The 23,377-nt window shown below is 42.0% G+C and overlaps 1 protein-coding gene across 1 annotated transcript in view; it reads left to right on the forward strand.

Annotated features, from left to right (window-relative positions):
• The first annotated feature begins 3,197 nt into the window (after nucleotides 1–3,197).
• Nucleotides 3,198–23,377, forward strand: part of LOC128300810 (uncharacterized) — a 135,779-nt gene continuing 115,599 nt past the window's right edge. The window contains exon 1 of the mRNA XM_053037008.1: nucleotides 3,198–3,593. Coding sequence (XP_052892968.1) covers nucleotides 3,506–3,593 — 88 coding nt within the window. The 5' untranslated portion in view covers nucleotides 3,198–3,505. The remainder of the gene's footprint in view (nucleotides 3,594–23,377) is intronic.

The following is a 23,377-nucleotide window of genomic DNA, read 5'->3' on the forward strand; positions in this document are numbered from 1 at the left end:
TTTTTTGTTTGCTTGTTTGTTTGTATGTGAGTGTGCTTGCCATCGCTAGCATCGCTAGTTTCACTGTTCACGAGTGTAAATCGCCGGCAAAAGTTGCAGTTAGTATCACATGCTTTATTCCGTCTGTTGTCTGCAGATAATTGGAGCAATATGAACTCTGGCCCGAGCGACGGTCGGGGGACGGAAGCGCATTTACCTCTCATCCCGTGTTATCCCGTACAGGAATTCACATCCCATGCAGCACTCGCATGGCGTCGCAGGACATCGAACCTCTCGACTAGAAAAAAAAGCCTGCAGGCGATTGTGCTTGTATCGGAGCGGTATTTGCATGTCGGTGTTGCATCGGGTTGTGGTGGGATATGTGGCCCGTGCTAGAGACAGGTTGCTTGAACTGCTTTTGTCATGCATTCGAGACAGCCGATGTGGACTGACGCACACACTCGGAGCCACACGCACACAAACCCGCAAGTGATGTGTATAGAGACAGGAAAGCGTCAGAGATCGAGTCTTATTTGTGCGCCCCTTTGCTGCGTGTGGGCTTCATTTGTGTGCGGCGAACAGACCAAGGTGAGTCTCGTTCGAGAATGCAGCTCGGGTGGAAGAAACATTCTATCCTGTCTGCGTTACGATGGGGCAGCCAAAGCATCTGTACTTGGCTGCGGGCGTTTTGCGTGTGCAATGTCGTACACCTTCGCGGCAAAGAGTGCCTGGTTGGGAAAACTGGTTTAGGATTTCTAACTATTTGCCGCGTACCGTGTGTCGCACTGCAAGTGGTCGCGGATGATACGCGGTCCATTTTAGGCTACGACACAATGATGATCATGCAAAAGGAAGAATAGGAAAAAAAAATAATTTTCACAGCCTTGAAACTCTTACGGCTAAAGTATAGACACGCGTTGAGCGGCAGACATACCGCACAACAAAGTGATAAACAAAATATTGTCCTCGAGCGCCGGGATTGGAAAGAATGTTGTGCTTACCCCAAAAAGCTCGATGGTTGCGGTGGGAAGCATTGTTTTCTTTCGATTTTCTGCCAGGCAGGACGTGTTCCGCAGGACGTGTTTGTTTTCCATCGTGCGGTGAGTCAAGGAGCTCAGGAAAATTAAAAACATATTTAAGCACTTTCGGTGTGATTTGTGCGATCGTGATGGAAGAGTGTGAGCCTTAGATTAATTTTCTTATTGTAATATAAAGTTAAAACAGTTCAAGAAAAAAATTCTCCATGAAATTGAGAAGAGATTTTTTTTTTTTTTGAAAATGATCTAACGCTTTTTTGCGTAAACGTACACTTTAAAAAAAAATATTCAAAAAGGGAAGAATGTAACTGCTTATTTTTTAACTTTAAAATGGCCGGACGCCATAAAAACCGTGCAGCTTATGCAGAACGGTAAGACATTTTTAATGCACAGTCAGTCTTGACTCCGCTTCTCGCCCGAAATCTGACGCTCAACTCTTCTTCCGTTACACTCAGGGTAGAAACGGATGGGTAGCATGAAAATCTTTTTTTCCCCCACCCGGCTATTGTTGTTATTGTAATTCTATCCTTTGTGCTATCTCGGCCACTAGCCACCGACAGCGCTCGTAAAACCTCGGGCTCGGTCAAAACGATTGTGCCGCTTTAGAATGGTGGTAAATTTTCTGCACCCGTAAGCAAACTGGCCGTAAAAATTGAATACCATCTTGCCAATTTCCTGCTGAACCTCCGTGTGCAGCTTATAGGGAAGAAGAAAGATACGCGCCACGGTGGTAACAAACCGGGAGGCCACCCATAAAAAGGCGCGACCGCTTTCGGTTCGTGCAATCGCAAACAACACAGTCCATCATTAATTTAATGTGCTCATTGTGTGCGCTGTGTGGTTGCTCGGGTGCATATTTCCTTCCTGAAGCTTTCCTCCTTCCGGATGTTGCGTGTTGGTTTTTTTGTTTCGTTCGTTCCTTTTCTTCTCGCTGTGTTACCGCGGTGCTGGATGACTCATTGTGTATTTTTTTCGCATTCTCACGATTTGTGTTTATTTTCTGCCTCTCTTCCACAGCAGGAGCATCGAGGAGACGAAGGATCTGCCTTGCCTCGGCCAGCATCAACCTTCACCGCATCCTTTCGAGCCGTGTTGGTGGCAAAGAAAGAAGGAAAAAAAAGCAAAGCTCTGGTGTTCGTGAAGGCTCGCCGAGCAATATAAATACGACAACGGCAGTACATCTGCGAAGAAATCTCGATTACTGCTAATAGCGGATAGTACCAGTTCGGGTGGATGGGTGATGGGAGAAAACGCGGGAAAAGGAATAAATAAAAAAACAATGGCTTGAAGTGGATGGCAAAACAAAAGATCAACACGACCCCACGCGCATGTAGCGTGTCGGAAAACGAGAGGAGCCCGGCCCGGCAGAAGAATGGAGATGGAAACAATGCTAAAAGTGTACTTATGAAACAGCGGAACGCAACGGTACACGCACACACCGGCCGAAGTGTGCACAATGAAGAGAAATGGAAGGAGAACAAGGAAAGAACAGGGCAGAAAAAAAACACAAACGTTCGAATACAGTGTTCCTTGTTTTGGTGCTTTGCTGCTGCTTGGTTGTGGGTTTTGGTGTGTCCTGTCGCGACAAAACCCACCGAGAAGGAAAAATCTTTTCCCTTTTTTTTATTTTATCATTTATTTGCATCGGTTTACTGTTTTGCATAGCTCTTAAAAATTGTGCCTTAATTTTTCCGTCTCTGCATCGCTCTCTTTCACACTTCCATAAGCACGCAAGGCTGAGTGGAGGAAAAACCGTTGCTTATGGTAGTAGCTTCACACACACCGTCAAGCAATGGCGGTGCACGACTCGAATAATCCTTCACGACAAATAGGCAATAACAAGCCATCACAATAACGTCAACCGTAAACAACCATCCCCAACCGAGGGAGGGGCAATGAGGACTTAGATAGGACGGAATTACGCTAATAAACCGTCTAAGCCGGTTTTCATTAATTATCTGTTGCTTATCACGATTTTCTTATGAGAGTTAGTGTAATTTTTTACAATCATTCTACTTTATGGTGAATTTCTTTGTTTTAGTACACTGATCTACAACAGACATAGTTGCGTGGCGGGATTTTTTTCATTATCGTCCCATAAGAGTGTAAGTGAATGCAAAGTGCTAGTAATCAGTGAACAGGAGTGGAATGGTGTTTAGACTGTGAAAGTGTTTCAAATAACAAAAAAACTTGTTAGCTCAAATGCACAAAAAAATGTGAAAGAGAAGAAAATAAAATAGTGCTAAAAAAGTGTAGTGAATCGTGAATAGAAGTGTTAGTGCCCGAGAGAAAAGTGCCACCTTTCGCACTTACTGTGTGTATTGCTGTGCGAAAGCGTTTGTGTGTATGGGTGTGTGCATGTTCGTTTCCATAGAAACGTGAGCAAAAGTGAGATCGGGGAATAGAAAATTTGTTAATAATTAATGTGCGTGTACGCTGGTAGCAGATTATAGCAGTGCTTTTGAAGAGAAAATCCAATTCAGTTAACGATGTGGCTGTTTGGGTTTTTATTGATCGCCATCGTGTGCGCTGCTAAGTGCACGGAGGCGGACATCTCGGTCGAAGCCGCATTTCAAGGTAAGCGAATACGTGATTGCTTTGATTTTGTGCCGGTTTACTCATGTTGACAGATTTATTAATAAGGTTATCGGCGAGGTGCGAACTGTGGTAATTGTGGTGCAAAAAAAAATTGAATATTTCTTATGAAAAAGTATACGCTGGTGTATGAGTTGGTGCTTTTTATAGCGACAAGAAGGATTTAGTAGTTTTGTGGAATAAAGTAAGTATTTTATAGCAAGAAACCAATTCACTATTTTCCCTTTATTTACAAAATCCAAACTGATTGTTGAATAAATGAGAAACAGATTGCGCAAATGTGAGTCAGTTTGATGGTTTTACAAACTTTAGCTTATTTCTGATTATACAACCTCAGGAAGTTCTGTTTTCCAGTGCCAGTGCCAGTGGATTCCCGGAGATCTTACACATTTATTTAAATCGCTCAATCAAGTTATTGTGGTTTTTAAACGCTTTTGTGATTTCACAACACTTCTATTATGTGAAGTTCGAGGACGCTATCAGTCGCTCTAGGAACAAACACTCAACATTAGAGTCGATTTGGAGGATGTATCTTTTCAGAAATATGTCGTAAATATTTCTGCCAAACGACTTTTTATGCCGTTTTATAAATCTTTCTGGAAAAGAAATTAAATCTTACGTTAAATTAAAAATGTAAGAATACGAGCGTCAAAAGTGAGTGGAGAATCAGTTTGACGTTTAATGTGTATCGTATCGTATCGTAGCATCGTTCGTACTAAAAAAAGAATTTCATAGAGGGAAATCGCTAAACTTTTTTCCTACACTAACTCACATACAGGCAGTCCTCGAGATACGCGGTTCCTCTTATACGCGGATTCGGAGATACGCAGATATTGGAAATTTGACAGATGAGCTAGTTTATAGCACAAAATCTAAGCAAACAGGTGAAAATTGGTCGAAATTACCTTTTTTTGTCACATAAAACATTTCTTTCTAACTTATTTATTGTATGCTTTCTTAAAATCGCCTGATTCGGTGAAAAAAATATGTCCAGAAAAGGAAGTCGACTCTCTGACTTTAAAGTATAAACGAAATTGTACCAGGATTCGATTTACGTGGAAATTCGAGCTACGTGGATTTTTCCCGGATTATAGCGGTCCGCTATAATAGCGTATCTCGGGGACTGCCTGTACTTTCTTAACTAAAAAATTTGTTAAAATTTGTTAAAATTAATTCAATTCCTTTAAATGTTGCAATAATTTTGTATTGAAAATTTCAAATTTATTCTTAGTGCTTTACGTAGTTCTGCTCTCTCTTGTGAGGAAAGCAATAAAAATTAGATTCAATATTTTAATCATACAGTATGCTCCATAATCCTCGACCCCATAAATAATGGTAAGAAAAGTGTGCCACTGCATGGTTGGTTCGATATCGTTCACCATCCTTTATGGGGACCATAGTGTACGCTTCGTTCTCAGCTGGCTTCTGTATCAGACATACTGAAATCCCATGTCGACACGAACGGAGCATCTCTACGGCATGGCACAACATCCAACACAGCACTCGTTGCAACGCGATGCCTTGCCGATCCCTTGGCACAGGGAGGTACAAGCAATCCAGCCACAGCGGAACGATTGCACTTGTGCTGGCTTTCTAAAATCGAAGGGTCGAAGAAACTCGTTTCGTACACCAAAGGTTGCAGAAGTTTCTTCAGTGTCACGTTAGAACCCTTCGGTGTGCGTTTTGCCCGATTGGCAAGATGTTGGCAATTGTATGTCTCCCGGTCTGGCAGCTGTTGGGTGCTGACTCGGTGCCAAGAAGTATATTGAATATTAATCGAGGGGCCAATATTTATGAGAGTACGCCAGTGAGCCCGCTTGCCCGCTCTGCTGTACTGGCGATGATTTTAATTTCATTTTGATAGGCACACGGCACGCTCGGCAGGGCAGCGGCTATTGTTTGCCGATGGAATGTTGCGGTACCGGATTTGGAAAAATCTGTATTTATTTTATTTCCAGCATCATTGTTCTGGCCTACGGCCAACGGACCAACTCACCTGCGTATCTGGTTCGTCCGTGTCCGCACCGAACGATTGGTCGTCAGAAAACTTTGGTGCCGTAAATTTGATTACCTTGAGCCTATTTCAATCAAGCCGAATGTGAAAGATGGCGTTGGTGGAAGGGATAGAGAGGACGGGCCGATAAAATAGGGCCCATTTCGAATGTTGGCGTATCTGTGGCGGTGTTTGTGGCGCTTGGATTTCGATCTACAAAAGTACAAGTCATTTAATTCAATTAGGTGCAGCACATAGGGATTTTGTATCCGTTTTCTCAATACTTTATATGGCATCTTGCCGTTTTATACAGATTATGGAAGTAAATGAACACAATACAGCTACATTTGGAAGGCTTTTCGCTTTTTACCACACCGTTCAATATGCATCGGCGGTATTTTGTAAGTAGTGGGATTGATTCCGGTGGTTCCAATTTATGCAATTAATTGAACACGAAGGAATTAATGAGGAGCAAAGTAAAGCGCACTGCAAACTACAGATGATGAAAAGCGCGAACAAAAAAAAACATTGCCCGGTAAAAAGGGTGTTGGGAAAAGTGAGAAAATTAAACATCGCAATCGAAAAACCGACGAAAAGTTGAATAAAAGAAAAGCTGCGATGAATAATTAATGCGGTCGTGTGCTGCGCGTGTTTGTGGCCAGTTCCGTGTGCTAAAGTTATTTTTGCCTTGGCCAAGCGTTTTTTCTTGGATGGTGTTTTCAATGTGTGCTGCACTTTTTTCAACTTTGAAAAATAAACTTATTTTATTAAAGTGGAATATTCTTTTCAGTGCCGGTGAATAGGTCTTTATTTAAAATAAGCGAAGGTTTAGGAATCGGTAGATTTAATAGAAATTTATTTATTAAATTAAATTAAATACAAACCACCTGTTACCGCTGTTTCCTGCACCACATTTCCGTTAATTAATATATTTTTTTTATTAGTTACTTTTATTGTGTATCTTTATTACTTAAAAGTACACTATTAGTAACAGTGTTGTGTTGGTTATAAATACTTTCCTAGCTTCAAACATTTGTATGTTTTCGTGTGTAAATGAATCTAGGGCATAGCATGAGTTCTGCGTAGCGGATAAGTATTCGCCATAGTTACTCGAAATTCAACTCCAAGCCGGACGAATGCCAGTGAGGGTCATAGTTTTACAAGACTGTCACAAGATACTGTGCACTTCAAATGACGACAATGGGCATCGAAATGTTCTCGATATGCTTTGACTGTAGATCTGTGGATTGTGCTACCCGTTACATGCAGTCCGGATTGTTTATTGGCAGAACACAACGTGAAATAAAAACTAAACACGGTGCACCCACGGTTCAGGATCACATTACGAACGTTTTGCTAGCGAAGTAATGTTCAGTAATGGGATACTTTTTGTCTAGCAAAGATTTCTTCCTTATTGCTTTATGTTTAGTATCTTGTATTTGTCTTGGTGAAGTTACTGTCACGTCGGCACATTAGGGGAACCCGTTTTTTCCATTTTACATTGTGATAGTTGTCCATTCTGTGCGGTGCGGTGTTATCAGTAGAGGATCAATCCTCTTGGAGGCCCAGGGCGGAATTTTTAGAGGGGGCCTATCATTTTGCTACGACATTATCGGTGTTAGGAAGGTGTACTTCAAACATGATTTAACAACACCAGCAAAGTGTTGTTTCGGAAAGAAAGCTCCCTTGCGTACATCTCAGAGTTATATATATAAACGTTTGTATGCGCTAAGGAGAACCATCCCGCCACTACTTGGATCACATTTTCTACGATTTACGTACATTTACGATTCCTGATTAGTCCAACGCCTTCTACGATTTTTCGCCCAAGGTACAGTTTTCAATCGGTTTATTTTTTCGGTTGCAATCAGAGAAAAATTTCTTAAAAACCTGTTACGCTCATGTTGATGTATTAAGCGATGAACCCATAAAAAAAACGGTTGATTTCTGTGTTGAGCTTTTACTTACTGCACTTTTTCTACGTAAATAATTTGGCGTGGCGTGGCGTAATTTCGTACCAGTCGATGGAAAGTTTGAGCGAGATGAATGATGCTTTCCGTTTCATACATCTACAGCTTTAGCTACATGTCACCTCTTGAAAAACATGCTCTCCTGGTATCGGAAATCTGAAAACAGCTGGTTTTGTATGGAATTTCGTACCAGTCGATGAAAAGGTTGAGCGAGAGATGAGTTATACTTCCCATCCATCCATCCACTTCATCCATCTCACTTGCACTGGCGATCGCTCTCACGTGTTTGATAGTATGCAATATCAATAGCAATGGGCAGATTTGTCCCAAGCTGCAGATGTAACCTCTTGAAAGCATGTTCTCCTGGTATCGGAAATCTGTAAACAGCTGGATTGTATGGAAAGTTAGTGTTTAAACAATGCATACCTTACGGCGGTTTTCGAGCAAAATTGCTGTACTAGGATTTACCTCTTCCGTGGATGCTCTCCTGGTACTATACATTCGGAAATCGTGGTGCAATTTCGTTTATAGGTTAAAGTCACAAAGTCGATATTCTTCCCTGAATTTAATTTATCACATAGAAACAAATGTTTTATACAACCAAGGAAGATGGTTTTGTTCAATTTTTTACCTTTTTAATTAAATTTTGTGCTATAAATTAACTCTGTTGTTAATTTTCCAAAAATCGCACAACCGGCACCAATTGTTTGGGGCGACCGCCTACTCCGCCTACCGTTTGATCCGCCGCTGGGTGTTATCTATTCTTATACGTATGTGGAATTTGCCTTAATCAAAGAGTTTTCATGTTTTTGATAGAGGCTTATGATATTTTATTGTAAATGGAACTTTTAAGCTCAGTTGGAAAAATCCTCCTGGGAACTAATCCTTTCATTGCATCTGAATGTTTTTAGTCGTATTATTTGTTGTGGTATTGAGCTATAGTGTTTTCAATAAGCATTTTAAAACCACACTAATTCTTGCCATTGCTCGATACGTTTCAGTTCGTTCAGCACAAAATCTGCTGGCATGAGCTGGGTGTTGTTGGCAGGGTTCAGCGTGAGCAAGTTTTTATTAGCTTCATCATCCGCAAATGGAACAAAAAAGGAAAGGAAAGAAAACCAACAATGTGAGTACAATAACCAACCACAGCAGGGTACAGGGAAATGTTATTTTCCACCCATTAAGGAATGACGAATGGTTCGGTGGGAAGAAAGTATAGGAATTATAAAAGTTAAACCATACCGTTTGCGCCGAAGGTTTCCATATTCCACCTTCCCGGAAAAAAGTGGGCTAACGAAAACGGTACGGTACGGTCGAGTAAAACACCGAACACACAAACACTTTCGCCCGCTGTTATTGGCAATCAACGCGTCCACGGTGGAACTGCTCCATATATTAAAGAGAGTGAAAATTAATCCTAAATTGGATAATTTGCTACAAAATTGGATTGTGGATTGTGGAATTATGGCATGAGCTTTTGAGTGCGGTTTTGTACATTCGAAAAAAAAAACAAAAATGGCAATGCAAGGTGTGAAAGGGCAATTGACTGCAAAAAAAAGCAACTGATGTTTTATGCCATTATTTTGTGCAAATCATGATTGGAAAAGTTTCCGCTTTAGGTTGAAATGTTTCATTAGCTTGGCGGTGTGAAAAAAAACGAATTGTCAATTAATATGATTGAAGCTTGGAATCAAAGGACGTAAATGTTTATTAAAAATAAGATTGCCACTTTATTTTTATTCTAATAGAGCTTATCTTAAAATATAAATCCTCATCGGTTATTACCTAGAAAATTGTTATTAAAATGGGAGGTCAGATAACTCTCTATTTTTTGAATGCTGGAAAATTCCAGAGAAATTCTATTGGAAACAGAGAAAGCTGGTAGAATGCTAAGCTGTCAGCAAACTTCACCCGTCGATTACTCTAAACGCATCGACATCCTTTGCATTGTTCGCTATGATGCCATGGCGACAACCTTTCTTTCCGCACGCGGTGTCGTTGTAGCATGTAATTGGTGACAAGAGGCGCAGTAATTGTTTCTACCCATAAAGTGAGCATCTTCACTACCACTACCGGCACGCAAGCAAGTCACTTACTCAACTCTCTTCACGCAGCAAACAGTCGTTGGATCTTACGAAATGATGCCTTTTACGCTTGGTTGTCGTGATACCTGGGGCACGTTCACCTGGACCCACTGTGTGTTGCCAGTGCAGTGTAGATACACGTCATTGTCCTCCCTCTATCGCCCGCCTGCTGCAGGAGTATGAGCATCCTGTTTCGGTACGTGACAGTATTCATTATTGAAATTTACACATGTCTCACCGCACTGGCCCGTGCGTACCCGTTGATTGCTGGTTCGGTTTCTGAGCTCCCGGGGTACACGAAACTTCCGATAGTGATTGTGCCCGAGTGCTCCGCTGCTCCGTCTATGATCCGCCCCACACAGGCGAAGTGGTCGCTGTGGTTTTGCACAGCTACTCTCACCTTCATGGAGTGTCCCGAAAACGGCGCACCGTGCTCTCACCACGAAAGATAATTGGTGCCGCCACCGGAACCGGGTCAGCTGGTGATGGTACGAATGGAAGGCTTGGTCTGCACACAAAAGCCACTTCAAGTTGCTGTTGGGTGCGTATTGAAGAGTCAAGCAATATGTTGCGGTTTATTGGCGTTTAGCGTCGCTGCTGTTCGCTCCCGTTCCCGATCTTTGAAGTAGAATTGATATTTTCTTTAACGCTCGCATGCATGCATATTTACGTATACACTTTCACAACCACACACACCCACATGCGTGAAGCTTCGCAGCAGCTTCAGCAGCCGTCGGAGTTTCGCTTCTCTTGATGACCTCGTAGCTAGGCGTTGCGTCTAATTAATTTAATCCCTCATCCTCATGCATAAATTATGCGATGACGAAGTAAATCAATTATTCTTCGTAATTATCTTTTGCAAAACGTGCGCTTTATCCAGCACTGACGCAGTGCTCTCGCTCTCTCTCGCTCGCTCTCCGAGCACTAATGGTTGCTATGGAACATTGGCCTACTAGTGCCATCGTTCGATGCGTTGGTGGTGTGCTGCCATTTTGGATTTCGGTGTTTAGAAGAAGGAACGCAAATTAAAACCTGGAGCAAAAGTAAGATGGCATAAATTAAAGGTCGAGTAGAACAGAATTATTGGTTTGCCTTTTGAAGGTATTGGTAGGTGTCTTAAAATATTCGGAACACTCGAGCTGGAGTTCCAAGTTGTTGTAGTTAGACTAACTCCATTTAGGAAAATGGGTTGGTTTGAAGTAAAGTTATATTACAATCGTATTTGATAGCTTTTCCATTACCTTCCCGTGATGAAGGAACCACGGTCGCTTACTGCACTCCTCGTGGTGCTGCAGCTTCGGGCGTAATTGAAATTCTTGAGCGACATGACAAAAATTTCTCGCGTATTCATCAGCACTCCGTTGTTGGGAGGGAAAAGTTTTTCCCGCCCCCAAAAAAAAGAAAAGGCTCCCGTAGAAAATTGATGCCAGAAGCGATTACTTAAACGCGCTTTCCATGATGCGGGAGTGCTTGATGAAAGCTGAAGCAATGCAGGAACATCCGCGACGAGGGCACATGGCACATGATTACGGAAGGTCTCGTGGAAAACATGCGACGACTGGTGCTGCTACAGGAGATGGTTCGAGATCTTTCACCGTTTCACCAAAATGGAGGTTTAGCGGATACGATGCGGAGATAAAAAAAAGGAATGAAAAAACTAATTATCCATGTTTGGATAGTACCGTCACCATTGCGTTACACCTTGGCGTACTCGTGAATATCTACCCGCAAGTCCCGGAAAACCGGAACCTCCGGAAAATGGGGAGCGCGTAATTTGTGTTTTCTGTGCACGGTGTAGCGCAGTGTAGGTAACAATAAAATCCTACGGAAAAACATGGTACGGTGCTCCCGGTAGGTAGGATTATGTGAGGGCCTACGGATGAATGAAATGCTGCTGTTTGTTGAGTAATCGTTTCAAATTTGACGTATTTGATGTGGATGTAAGAATGAAACCTCGAGAAGTTTGGTAGCTGCCGCGATCGTCTTCACGTGTTTTATCTTCATGCTTGACATTACACCGCTCGGCAAGGATGATGTGGGCGTACTAGAAAAACTGTACGCACGCACGCACACCGTTCTAACGTGGCAAGTGAGTGTGAAGGAACCGTTCGCGGCAAGTTTTTGCATGAGCAGAAAGTTGTTAATCTTTTTTTTTGCCTGGTGCTTACCGTAAAGATCTCTTCGTGGAATTGTTTTTTTTTTTGCTCGCGCCGACAGTTTTGGTTTTCTCGGATCACAGTAGGCACGTGTACGTTGTGTATGTATATGTGTGTTAAAATAATCCGTTTCGTGCGGTTTACTTTGATACTTGAGATGTTGGGATTGATTTATATATAGATTTTATAAAACATCAGGCACATGGTGATGGAGACGCCTGGTTACTCTTCTTAAAGAAAGGCGACGCCAACGCGATTTTGGTTCCATAAGGAAGGTAGTAGCCGAAATTTGATCCAGGTGTGATGGAGACGCCTGGTAGTTTGTATTGTTTTTTTTTAATGAAACCTTTTTCGAAAAGCTATCCTTTAGCACAAAATGATACTTTTCCATTTTATAATATGAGACATGTAACGAAGTGAAATATGATTTTTTTTAAATCGAGAATAACATCGAAATACTGAATAAAAACAATCCAATAGTCCTTCTTTTACGAGCCCATAATGAAAAATCAAGCATGCCATGCCTAAGCATTTGCTACCAACAAGCGGCATACAAACAACGTCGCGATGGAATCTTTTCTCTCGACTCGGATCTTTTTCGTATCTGAACAAATCCTTTAAAAATCGGTCGTTCAGTGTTTTATGTTGATTGAAACAGCCAGCACAGCCATAGACACTGGGGCACAATCAAAATGGATCCCAAACCGGTGTGTTACGGAAGCGAAACACTAGCGTACAGCGTTACGAATCGTTTCATTTTCTCCTTTGTAGTAGGGCTATATTTTGCGTGGACGATTTGTGTGCGCAAAATGTTGGACGATCGACGATCCAATGAATGCGATGCGAAACTGTACGGTGGCAGGATGTATATGTTGTCGGAGGAACGATAGTGTGAACTATTGAGCATCGTGTGGAAATTCGCAGCGTGTAGGCCGATTTGACAACAAAACCGAAATTCATCATTGTTTGATTAGACAGAAGATTGTGAGGTGCTTTTTATGGTTCAAAACATAAACAAAGATCCGTACAACGTTGTTATCTTTATCCATATCTTTCAATCAATTCAGTTCAAAACAATTTGCCGGTTTTATTGAGTAATGTTAAATTCTATGCGATCGTTTTGCTTCACTTGTTTCAACATTCAACATTAAGCAGAACACATTTTACTACGTCACTGTTCATCATGTCTCCTTCGTGCGACAACAGAAAACAAAACCGTCAGTGGGAAAGATAAAAGAGAGCTCCAGATAGAAAGACAATCATTGTCCATCATTGTCAAAATGAACGGAACCGGAAACGACACCAGCGCCCGGCTCTGTTAAACAGGTACAAATGATACAGGTTCACCCCAAAACCTCGGTCCTTGTTTATCCTTCATCGTTTTGTCATTGTGTGGGTCGATCTGAAGGTTTTTGTTTTGTGTTGCCCGTTGCTTGCGTTTTCATCTACCGAACGGCAGGAAATACGTCGCACTGGAGGCTATAACCCGACTCCTAGAGCCCTTTTGTTAGAACCGGCGGAATGCACACATTGTCCGTGGGAAATGGAAAGCGAAACGGGGCACAGCATACACCATTCACATCCCGTTTCTGTTCGCTGGCAGCTGGGTTAGCTGGGGATTTACGGGCGAACGTTGGAACAGGGTGAATGTAACACCAAAACAAAATGAAGTTAATAGGATTTGGAAATTAGACACACCGAAAACATCGGCTCGGCGCACCCAAGTCCAGAAGTTCGATTGGAATGGAAGCGAAAATACAACCCACCAGCGAGTTGGGGTTTTGGGTATCGTATTGCGGTGGGGTAACATGGGCGAAAGAAATGACTCACCGGGCATGGAAAATTCCGTTCCCAGACGCTTCCCGCCCGACGCCACTGGCCACGCTGTACGTGCCTACCGGCTGTGGTATGTTGATGGAGAAGGTTTTCTTTTCCATTCGGTACAGTTTCGGTTTTGCCAGCTAGAGGGATTCTAGGGGTTTCACTGGCGTGAGTGTAGAAAAGTGTGCGAGAAACGCCTTGAATTACTGCATGGAGTGTGGGGTGGCGTTGGTTTGGAATACGTGGAATAATTTGTGCAGCGTCCCGGACCACGAAGGGGGTTGGGGTTTAGCCGGCAGACCGAAACTCGCCTCATTAGGACTCGAGCAGCTTGATGCGGTGTGGGGAAAAGAGAATCAATGTCCGTCTCGATTTTGCGTGCGTAACTTAACCGTTGTCTGCTCATTGCGAGCAAAGTTGTCCTTCTCTTCACGAAAACTGTTTCTGACACATTCTGCTCTCTCGTGGAAGTTTAAACATGCACGAAAAGTGTCCTTCCTTCACCGGGTTGTGTGAAGCTGTCGTGTCGCTTTTTTTTCAATTTTTTCGCAGCTTTGCTAGGCAGTATGGTGACTTTTTTTTGCGCTCATCATTCTCACTTTTGTCAAACACAAAACTCCCTTGGCTGGTGCGGGGGGGCAAACTTTCAAGGACGACCTGAAATGCCGGCAAGCTTATCCTTACATAGAAGTGCGTGTAAGCAATGCAGAAGCCAATGACTCGGTGCTCTTTTTGCTTATCAAATTATTTCGTTTTTCCTCCCCATGCTTTGTTCGTTATCTGTACCTGATAGCCGAGAAGGTGTGATGGATTTTTTCGCTGGCTTTCTTCAATAAAAAGCGAAAGAATGAAACTGTAACAAAAACCGTAACATTCCCAGGAGGATGTGGAACACGTTCGGGTACGGCCCGAAACCGAGTAGCTTCTGGCACCGCATGGGGTGGATCGTGGGAAATCGTGAACCCTCCCTGATGTATAGCTAATTTCCCTTTCTGGCTGTTGCCTTCTGCTGCTGGTCGTGCAGTGTGGTCGTTTTTTGACACCCAAAGACACCCGCCACAGTTCTGTGGGGACAGTGTTTGCAAATAGCCGTCCCCATTTCCGGATGACGGGTGGTTCGGTTTGCGTGGGCATGATTAATCATCCCGGGCCGGGTCGTTTCGCCCTCACTGGTTTAGGTGTTGTACGTATCTACCCATTAGATTCCGCCTTTCAACGTCTCTGACCAAGAAAAAGATGCCATCTCATGCCGGGTTCGATTCGTCCCCGCTAAGGTTGACTTGTGTGCTGTTTCCTTCGCTGTCGCCCACCACTGTCATTTACAGTTCCGCGTGATGCAGCTGAAGATGAAGAGGAACATCGCCCGGCAGAGGCAGCAGTTGGTGTTTGAGTGTTTGAGAGCGTGTAGAAAATATTGAGTGTTTGATGGTTTCCCGTGAGAAGCCGAAAGTGACGATAAGGTTGGGTTGATCCCTTTCAGCATAATGTCTCCGGTGAGTGTTATTTGCATAATTGGATGCAGTGCCGAGGCGACTGTGTCGGTTGCAGAATGTATTGTGTGTGTGTGTGTGGTTTTTGGGAGGTCGGTCTCAGCGTTCGGAGGCCTGCTGAATTATGCATAATTCGGAAATGATTTCCCTACGCACCCGGGCGCTCAGCGGCACCACGACACCGATGGACGACACTCTTGTTCGAGGTGAAATTTAACGCACTAATGCCGTTAAGAGCACATTACAGGGGCAGAGCGTGCGATGTGAATGATGGAAATGATCGGTAGAATGATTAACTCAATTTTTGTTTCAATATTTATGACATCGTTTTGTGTTGGTAAATTATGCCAATATTGAAATAGATCGCATGCCAGGATGATGTTGTGTTGTGTTGATGATAGTCTATGACAAACAAATTGTTTGTTGTGCAGGATAGAATTTCAACAGCTGAGTTGTTATTATCAAATGCAAAACGGTTATTAGTAAAGGTATTAAATTGTTTAGTTTTATCAATTGTCAGTCAATTTCAATAACTTACTTCCCTCGTCCCTATATTATTATTATTATTATTATTATTATTATTATTATTATTATTATTATTATTATTATTATTATTATTATTATTATTATTATTATTATTATTATTATTATTATTATTATTATTATTATTATTATTATTATTATTATTATTATTATTATTATTATTATTATTATTATTATTATTACTATTATTATTATTTTTAATATTATTATTTTTATTATTATTATTGTTCGTGAGCAGAAGACGGCTTAACGAGGCATTGCATGTGTGACTTATATTTAACATTCATGTGAGACTTTGTACGTAACGCGTAACATTTCTTTAAACGAAGACATTAATCGAGACATTAAAATCGAATTCATCGTAGCGATCGTTACAGCGGCGAATCATGGCCTTGAGCGGCGCGTTTTCGCCGTATTGTGTGCGGGAACGTGTAATATTTGCTGGTGCCGTACGGATAGTCTCGGTGTTGTCAGATGAAGTGCACCCAGCAAATAAGGATCGTCAATATTTCCTAAAAGTAGTCCTACTATAAATGTAGCCTGATGTTTATGCCGCCGAAGCTTCAGTGTTGCCAGGCCTAATAGTTGACATCGCACGTTGTAGGATGGCAACAAAGAGCTCCAACAAACAGTTGAGAACGCACCAATCATTAAACAGACTAACAGCACTTTGTAACTTATAACAATCGTCGAACGTAGATATAGGTATGAATAATGTTACGTCGTCAGCATACAGTAAGTACGAACTAGTAGGCAGAAGAGAGCATACGTCGTTGATGTATAATACAAACAGCAAAGGTCCCAGGTTACTGCCCTGAGGAACACCTGATGAGCCTACAAATGGGCAAACCATACCTCGTTTCCAAATCTAACACTGTATGTCCGGTTGCGAAGGTACGAGCTAAGCCATGCTAGGATTGATTGTGACTAGAAGCCTAGCCTTTCTAGTTTTCGCAATAGTATATCGTGCGATATGCTATCGAAGGCAGCCTTCAGGTCAGTGTAGATACAATCCACTTGCATGCCTTGGTCCATGTAGTTCACGCACTCTGAGACAAATCGCACTAAATTTGTAGAGGTGAACCGTTCCTATATGTACCTTTTCTCCAGTCGAGCATTGTTCCGTTGTTAGGTGTCCTTCCAATGATGTCTGAGGGTGCAAACTTCAAGCTGCACAGAGATAATACACTCGTTTGTTTCTTAAAACCACTCCTTGACGATGCTCCGATAAGGAACTCGCTGTTGATAACAGGGTATCCCACAATTTTTTAACATTTTCCCAAGGTTTTTTGATTGCGTCCCAGATATTTTTGAATCCGTACCGAGATTTTTTGACTGCATCCCACACATTTTTGAATTCGTCTCGAGGTTTTTTGACAGTTCCCCATATATTTTTGAATTCATCTCGAGGTTTTTTGACGGTTTTGCATATATTTTTGAATTCGTTCTGAGGTTTTTTGACGGTTTCCTAAATAGTGAAACCGAAATGAATTTTCTTTCGCTTAACCACAGTATCCTGCCATTGTATTGAACCACACAAAAGGGAAAAATGGAAACCGTTGTCCTCTGTATTTCATCTTTGAGGTGAAAAAAGTTTAAAGAAAATCGACCGCTGCGGATGAGCTGCTTGGTTAACCTCGGAACCCGAAAAAACCTCGGAACGAATTCAAAAATTTATGGGACGCAGTCAAAAGAATGTGGGGCGGATTCAAAAATATCTGGGAAACCGTCAAAAAACCTCGGGACGGATTCAAAAATTGATGGGAAACTGTCAAAGAATTACGGGATACCTCGGGATTAGAATTGCAGTCCTTCAAACATCGTCAGTTGATCATTCAAATTTTATTTATGGATAAAATACTTTAAAATGTTATTAACTCTCCAGGCGCCTATTTTAAATAGGGAATCAGACAGTTTTGAAAGAGATCACGATAATAAGGCCACTTAATGGGAAATTTTATTGTAGTTTTTTTTTTTGAAAACGTTTGAACGAACATTATTCAATACCCAGCCATTTGGAATAGTAATAACACACAACGAAACGACCAATATCTTCACGTACTAATTGTATGGAAAATCGAATCTTTACACTCCAACAGTACGCCATGCCTGGGTTTCATCAAACCGGACCAAACCGGCGGCTAACCCGGCAGTAATTGTTTCGCACGAAAGATGAAACTCAAATTGGCCCGCTTTTACACACCACAAACTTCTAAAGCGCCATCTTCACCATGCTGCCGTCCATGTTCATTCATGGGTTCGATTCGTTTTGAGGTTTTTTGTGGCGCAACATTTATTGAAGGGGCGGTCGGTTTTATTTCGCATCCGTCTTTACTTTCCTTTTGTTTTACTTTTAAGCGACGATGCTACCGCCCGATGATGTTTCATACGGCAGCAAACGAACCAAAACACTAGAAACTGTGGGATGGGAAGTGAAATCGAAAAGCTAAAATAAAACCGAATAATGTGCACCAATCCGAATCGATCCAATCTTGGTTTTACGTCAATATTTCTTACGCCTAGAAAGCATTACCGAAGCAGAAGGAGATAAAATGGGCCGAGAAAAGGAAAGCCAGGAGGTTAAAGCCTGCTTATGTAGTGCGGCGTACCTAGTGCCGCTTTCAAGCGGAAATGTTTCGCTGGGTTTTACCGTATTTACTGCTCAGGCCGAATCTTCGACGCTGCACGGTACTTCCTGTACAAAGTCTCACCCCTGGTGTGAGCTACGAGGGGGGTGGTGAAAAAAAAGCGTACAGGAAACGGTTTTCCGTACCCCATGACTTTGAAGTTGTGCACAGCATGACCGAACATGCCCTCCGGCTTACCGTCACCACGCTGCGCCGCATCGGTAACCGGATGGATGGATGGTGGAAGAAAAACGGTGGAAAACATCCCTCCGTAGAAGGAAAAGGCAAATTATAGGCTTTTCGGGGGGGATGAAACATTTTGCGTCCGCAATTTCCATTTTTGCCCTCCAACCGTCACAACTTCCACGCGGCCGATCAGTCCCGAGTCGGTGCTTTGACTTTGTTCAATACTTTGGTGATTGTTTGCATTATATCCCAATAATAAATTATGCAATTTTGCAACAGAAAACCGAACATTTTCCGCCCACTTAGCGTTTGCCGTTCCATACATACAGCCGCCATAATTCCGGTAGGGTACGGTTGGTCGGCTTTTGTCAAAATGTTGTGGTTAGTGGAAACATCCTTTCCAAACACCGCTGATGGCTGATGAGGCTTGGTGCGGGCTGCTGTCGACGGTCACCACGCTAAAATCTTTTCATTTCATCCCCGAAGCGGTGCGGTTATTTTTGCGTCCTAATGAAGAAATGTTAATTTGTGTTTGGGGGTTGATAATCGAAAAAGATTGGAAAAGGGTCCGCCACGTTAAGACGTTTAATGTTAATGGCTCGAACAGAGAGTACGTGGGAGAGATGCGCAGGTGTTGTTTGTATGAGATTTGATCGCATTGCTAAAAACGATTTTTACGCTAGAAGAAAATTTTACTTCCATAGTTTTAGTTTTTAGTTACACTATTTAATGAAACCCTTCGAAAAAAACGTCAAAACAATAAGCAATGGATTGAGATGAACTTTATTCCACAACTTCATTTTCCACAACTTTTTTTCCTTTTATTTCATTTGCCATCGCCGAAAAAGTATCTATTTGCGTCACTAAACAAGCTTACGCTCTCATATTGAGCTTTTCTCTGGATGTGGGACTTTAAGAAACCTCCACTGATGAACTTTTCTGCTCGCTCGGTCAATAATCTCGCACAAACTTTCGCAGACGAACGCATTCGCTGCATTGATCACTAGAGCAGCAGCGTTTCGCTAATACCCCATCAAGAAAATGAAATAAATGCGAACAGCGGCTTACCGGGTAATCCTTTTATACCGAGCGAGTGAAGCGTTTTCCCTCTTGTGCTTTTTTTTTTGTTTTAGTCTCCTTTGCTTCTCGAAGCCGTGCGATGCTGGGTTCGTTTTTATTATGCTTTTAAAATGGGCACCACAACAGTGGAGGTGATATCGAAGAATTGAAGCTCGCTGCAGTGGAGCGAAACATCAAACCAAAACCATTCCCGCTGTGATAGAACGGATTGCAGCTACTTTCCTTCATTAAACAAATGAAAATTAATGAAGCTTTCCCGGGAGGACAAACGGGCCGGTTTTTTGTTGTCTCTTCTCCGGTTCGGGCTACAATCACCCTCCAAGTAATGTCGACTCCACAGCTTACCATTACGGTCCATTTATGCGCTGTGCATTCATAATACGATGACCTGTTTTAGTTTTTTTATTTGTTACACTTTGGTGCCTTTTGTTTCCTTTCCTCCGTTTCATGGTCGTTTTGTCGCTTGAAACTCGCTCGCCCAAGCAACATATTCGCGCTCGCTTGGAGGGCATCCCGTTGGCCGTAGCGTGACCCCTTTTGCGACCCAGCGCGACCGAGAACAAACAAAAACATTGGTCTTTGATGTGTTTCCCGCTTAGAAGGAGAGCCACTCAAAGGGACGTCAAGTCTCAATGTGCTGTTGAAAAAGTGGCTTTGTGGCGGAGAATGGAAGGAAGGAATTCAGACTCCCGGGAAGGAATCGCACAGTCAGACGAGACAGACAGCATCATGCTGGTACGGATGAGTCCCGTTTTTCGCCAGCTTCATCTATGCTCCGTGCGCTTTTCTTTTTCCATCGATGCTACCCGGGGTTGTTATGGTGTTTCCGTCGTTCGCCAATGACAATGGGCTTTATCCCTTTTCGCTGTCAGTAAGTCGCGGCCGCGATGCTGCAACAGCAAAAACTGCAACGAATACGCGAGCGGCAGGACAATTGTCTTTTATAATCCGTTTCATCTGTTGTGCACCGAACAAAGGCTGACACTACAACACGGGATCAATTGGAAGCGCCCGATTGGATGGCATTTGATCGATTTTTAGCCAGAATATTGGCTTTGTACAGTTTGGTTTGGTTCTGTATTCGAGGCAATATTTTGCAAAAAAAAACACTAAATTTAGGTATTTAAATCACTGATGTCTAATTGTTATAAATAACACAATGAAAGAATTCTCCATCACACCAACAAATGGATTCGCTTCGCACCGTCTTGCTATTAAACATATTTTTTTTCTTTTTTTGATATTTTTTTTATCAAAATTGATTCTTTTCGAGCGCGCATGCTTGTGTGGAGTTTATGGCTCATAACTAGCTGAATCAAGAAGTGGCACATACAAGACATTCAAACCCCCATTCCTTCCCACAATACATTCGCTTGTTTATTTTTCCTACGCTGAAATTATTGTTCTTACGTTTGCTCATTTCCACCGCGTGAACGCTCTGCGATATGAATCTCGGCGAGACCGTAGGCCCCATGCCCCATCTGTCGTAGCTGTGTCAGGGTTGGGTGTGCCCCATGCCCCTGTTGCTAATTGTCCCTGATGTTTTGCTGCTTCTTTCTCCCCCCAGGTATGCCGTGTGATGCCTAACCGTCTTGCCGTTAAATTAGCAAAGTGTTTTTATTGAATTTAAATAACATAAATGGCGGGGGTGCGTTTCGCCTTCGGGGACGTGCCGTAAACCTATGCGTTCCGGCGGCTGATGAAACTCCGCTCCAGTGAGACAAGACAAAGGATGGATGTTTATGTGATTAGTATTTCGTTTTGTGTCGTGTAAAATTGTCAGCCGTGGGTAGCATTACGCCGGTGGAATAATGAGAGAACATCGCCAAAGCGATTAGAAATAGGCATTAAAATTCATTTCCAGTTCTCAGAGTGATTATGATAGCCTGTTTTGGAGTCGTCAACGCGTAAATAAGTGTGATCAAATGTTTTCGATAACATAAACGTTGTACAGTTTAAGTAACAAAATGTTCTTTTTCTTCTTCTGTCGACAGTGTTTACCTCCTATGATGCCAGGTTGACTCATAATCAGAGATTTACTGTCTCTGTAGATTAGACCTGTCAGTCTATTTCTCTTTCATTTTTTTGTGTTTTAAAATTGCCGTTGGTAGTTTAGTTTCTTTCCCAGTTTTTTCCTATCTATCTAATTTCTTATCTTCATTATGTTTGTTCTGTTTCCCTTCTTGTTTCTCTCTATGCTTTGACTTTTTTAAACTACCATGTATTTTGCTGTGCAAAAGACATGTAGTTAGAGTCTCTGCCTATTTTTTTTCGGCGTTTCTGTTTCATTTTTTTCTCTTTGTTTTATTTTTTTTCTTCCTTTGTTTTTTTTCCTGGCAGTTCGGCGATCCTTTTATCATGCTTTTTCCCCGTGTGAAAAAGGTGAGAGAGGTTATGGCCTTCTACTAGTGTGTACTTTTTGTCTATTCTTATATTTCTATATTTTTTTTCTGTTATAAAATTTGTTAGTTTCCTTATTGTATCTCCAGTTTTTTCGCTCCACTTTGTTTGTAGTATTTGTTTTGTTATTCTATCTTTGGTATGGTATTTTGGGCATTCAAAGATCATATGCCATCCTGTCTTTGGTTTATCGCATATATCACAGTTTCCATGTCCTTGAGCCAGATTTGAAATGGGAATTGTTTTTGGAAATCTACGATTTTTTTTCCTTTGTTTTTCGATAGATCGCTATACAACAAACAAAATGTTGACTGGAGTATTATACGAATTCAGATTAGAGTTTGTATATGAACAAAAATCTTTTTCATCTGCAAATTTTTCGTTTTTATTTAAGATCCTTTTTATAGCGTTATTATGCTATGCAATAAGCTCAGGCGACGCTTAAACAACCAAAGCCACCGAGAAAACCAGCCACACCTGAAAGCTTTTTTGTTTCGTTGTGAACATTATTCCAATTGCGCTCGATAGCAATAGAAACCCAAAGGCGTACTGAAACGTGAACGCAAAACGCTGCTCAACGTATGAATAAATAAAGAGACCAATGGTAGTAAAACGTTATAATTTATTGCATATCGTTGGAAAAACACGGCGCCTGGGGGAAAAATAAAAATCTAAAACACCCACAAGCCCCAATGCTTCGAGGGTAATGAAAATTAATTACTATTTCTCGCCTTTCTCGCCAGAATAACCTTTCTGTTCCATTACGTGATTGTAGTGTGCGCTCACGAAAATAGAAAATGGAACCACACCACCATACGCGCTCGCGTATAGTTTTTTGCTCGAACTGCTCGAACAAAAACAAGCCAAAGCGGAAGTTTGTGGTCACCACTGAGAATAGTATAGAAAGCAATAGAATGCATGTTTCCTGAGTTAACGAAAGAAAAAAAGTCAATCTTCATGCGACAACCGTTCAATAGTTCATTGAGTCGCTCAAGCACGGCAAGGGACATATAGATGAATGCAATCAGCGTTTGATTACTTGCTGAAGTATTAACGATACTCCTTTTTGCCAGTCTTGGTTCCTGTTTCTAGCAATAGTTGAGCGGTGACAAAAGAGATTGAGAGAAGAGGAAATGGAATATAAAATTTTCTGAAGCAAAAATCCGTGCTTCCCATTTATTTGGTTCTGCATGTCGCTTAGTCTTCGACGAACAGTGTAATAGTGAATGGGAAAAGCATCGTAAAAGAACATTCAAATTATAAGCTTGGATTCTTCCCCTTCGCAACCCGATACCGCACAGAAATGGACAAAGACGAGGACCAAACTCAGCTAGTCAGCTTTCCCGGTGGGAGTACTCGCTATGTCCGTTGTGCCAACAGTAAGCATCGCCGGGTTTTTTGGGGGACAAAACATTG

The sequence above is a fragment of the Anopheles moucheti genome, chromosome 3, assembly GCF_943734755.1.
Source record: "Anopheles moucheti chromosome 3, idAnoMoucSN_F20_07, whole genome shotgun sequence".
Taxonomy (NCBI): Eukaryota; Metazoa; Arthropoda; class Insecta; order Diptera; family Culicidae; genus Anopheles; species Anopheles moucheti.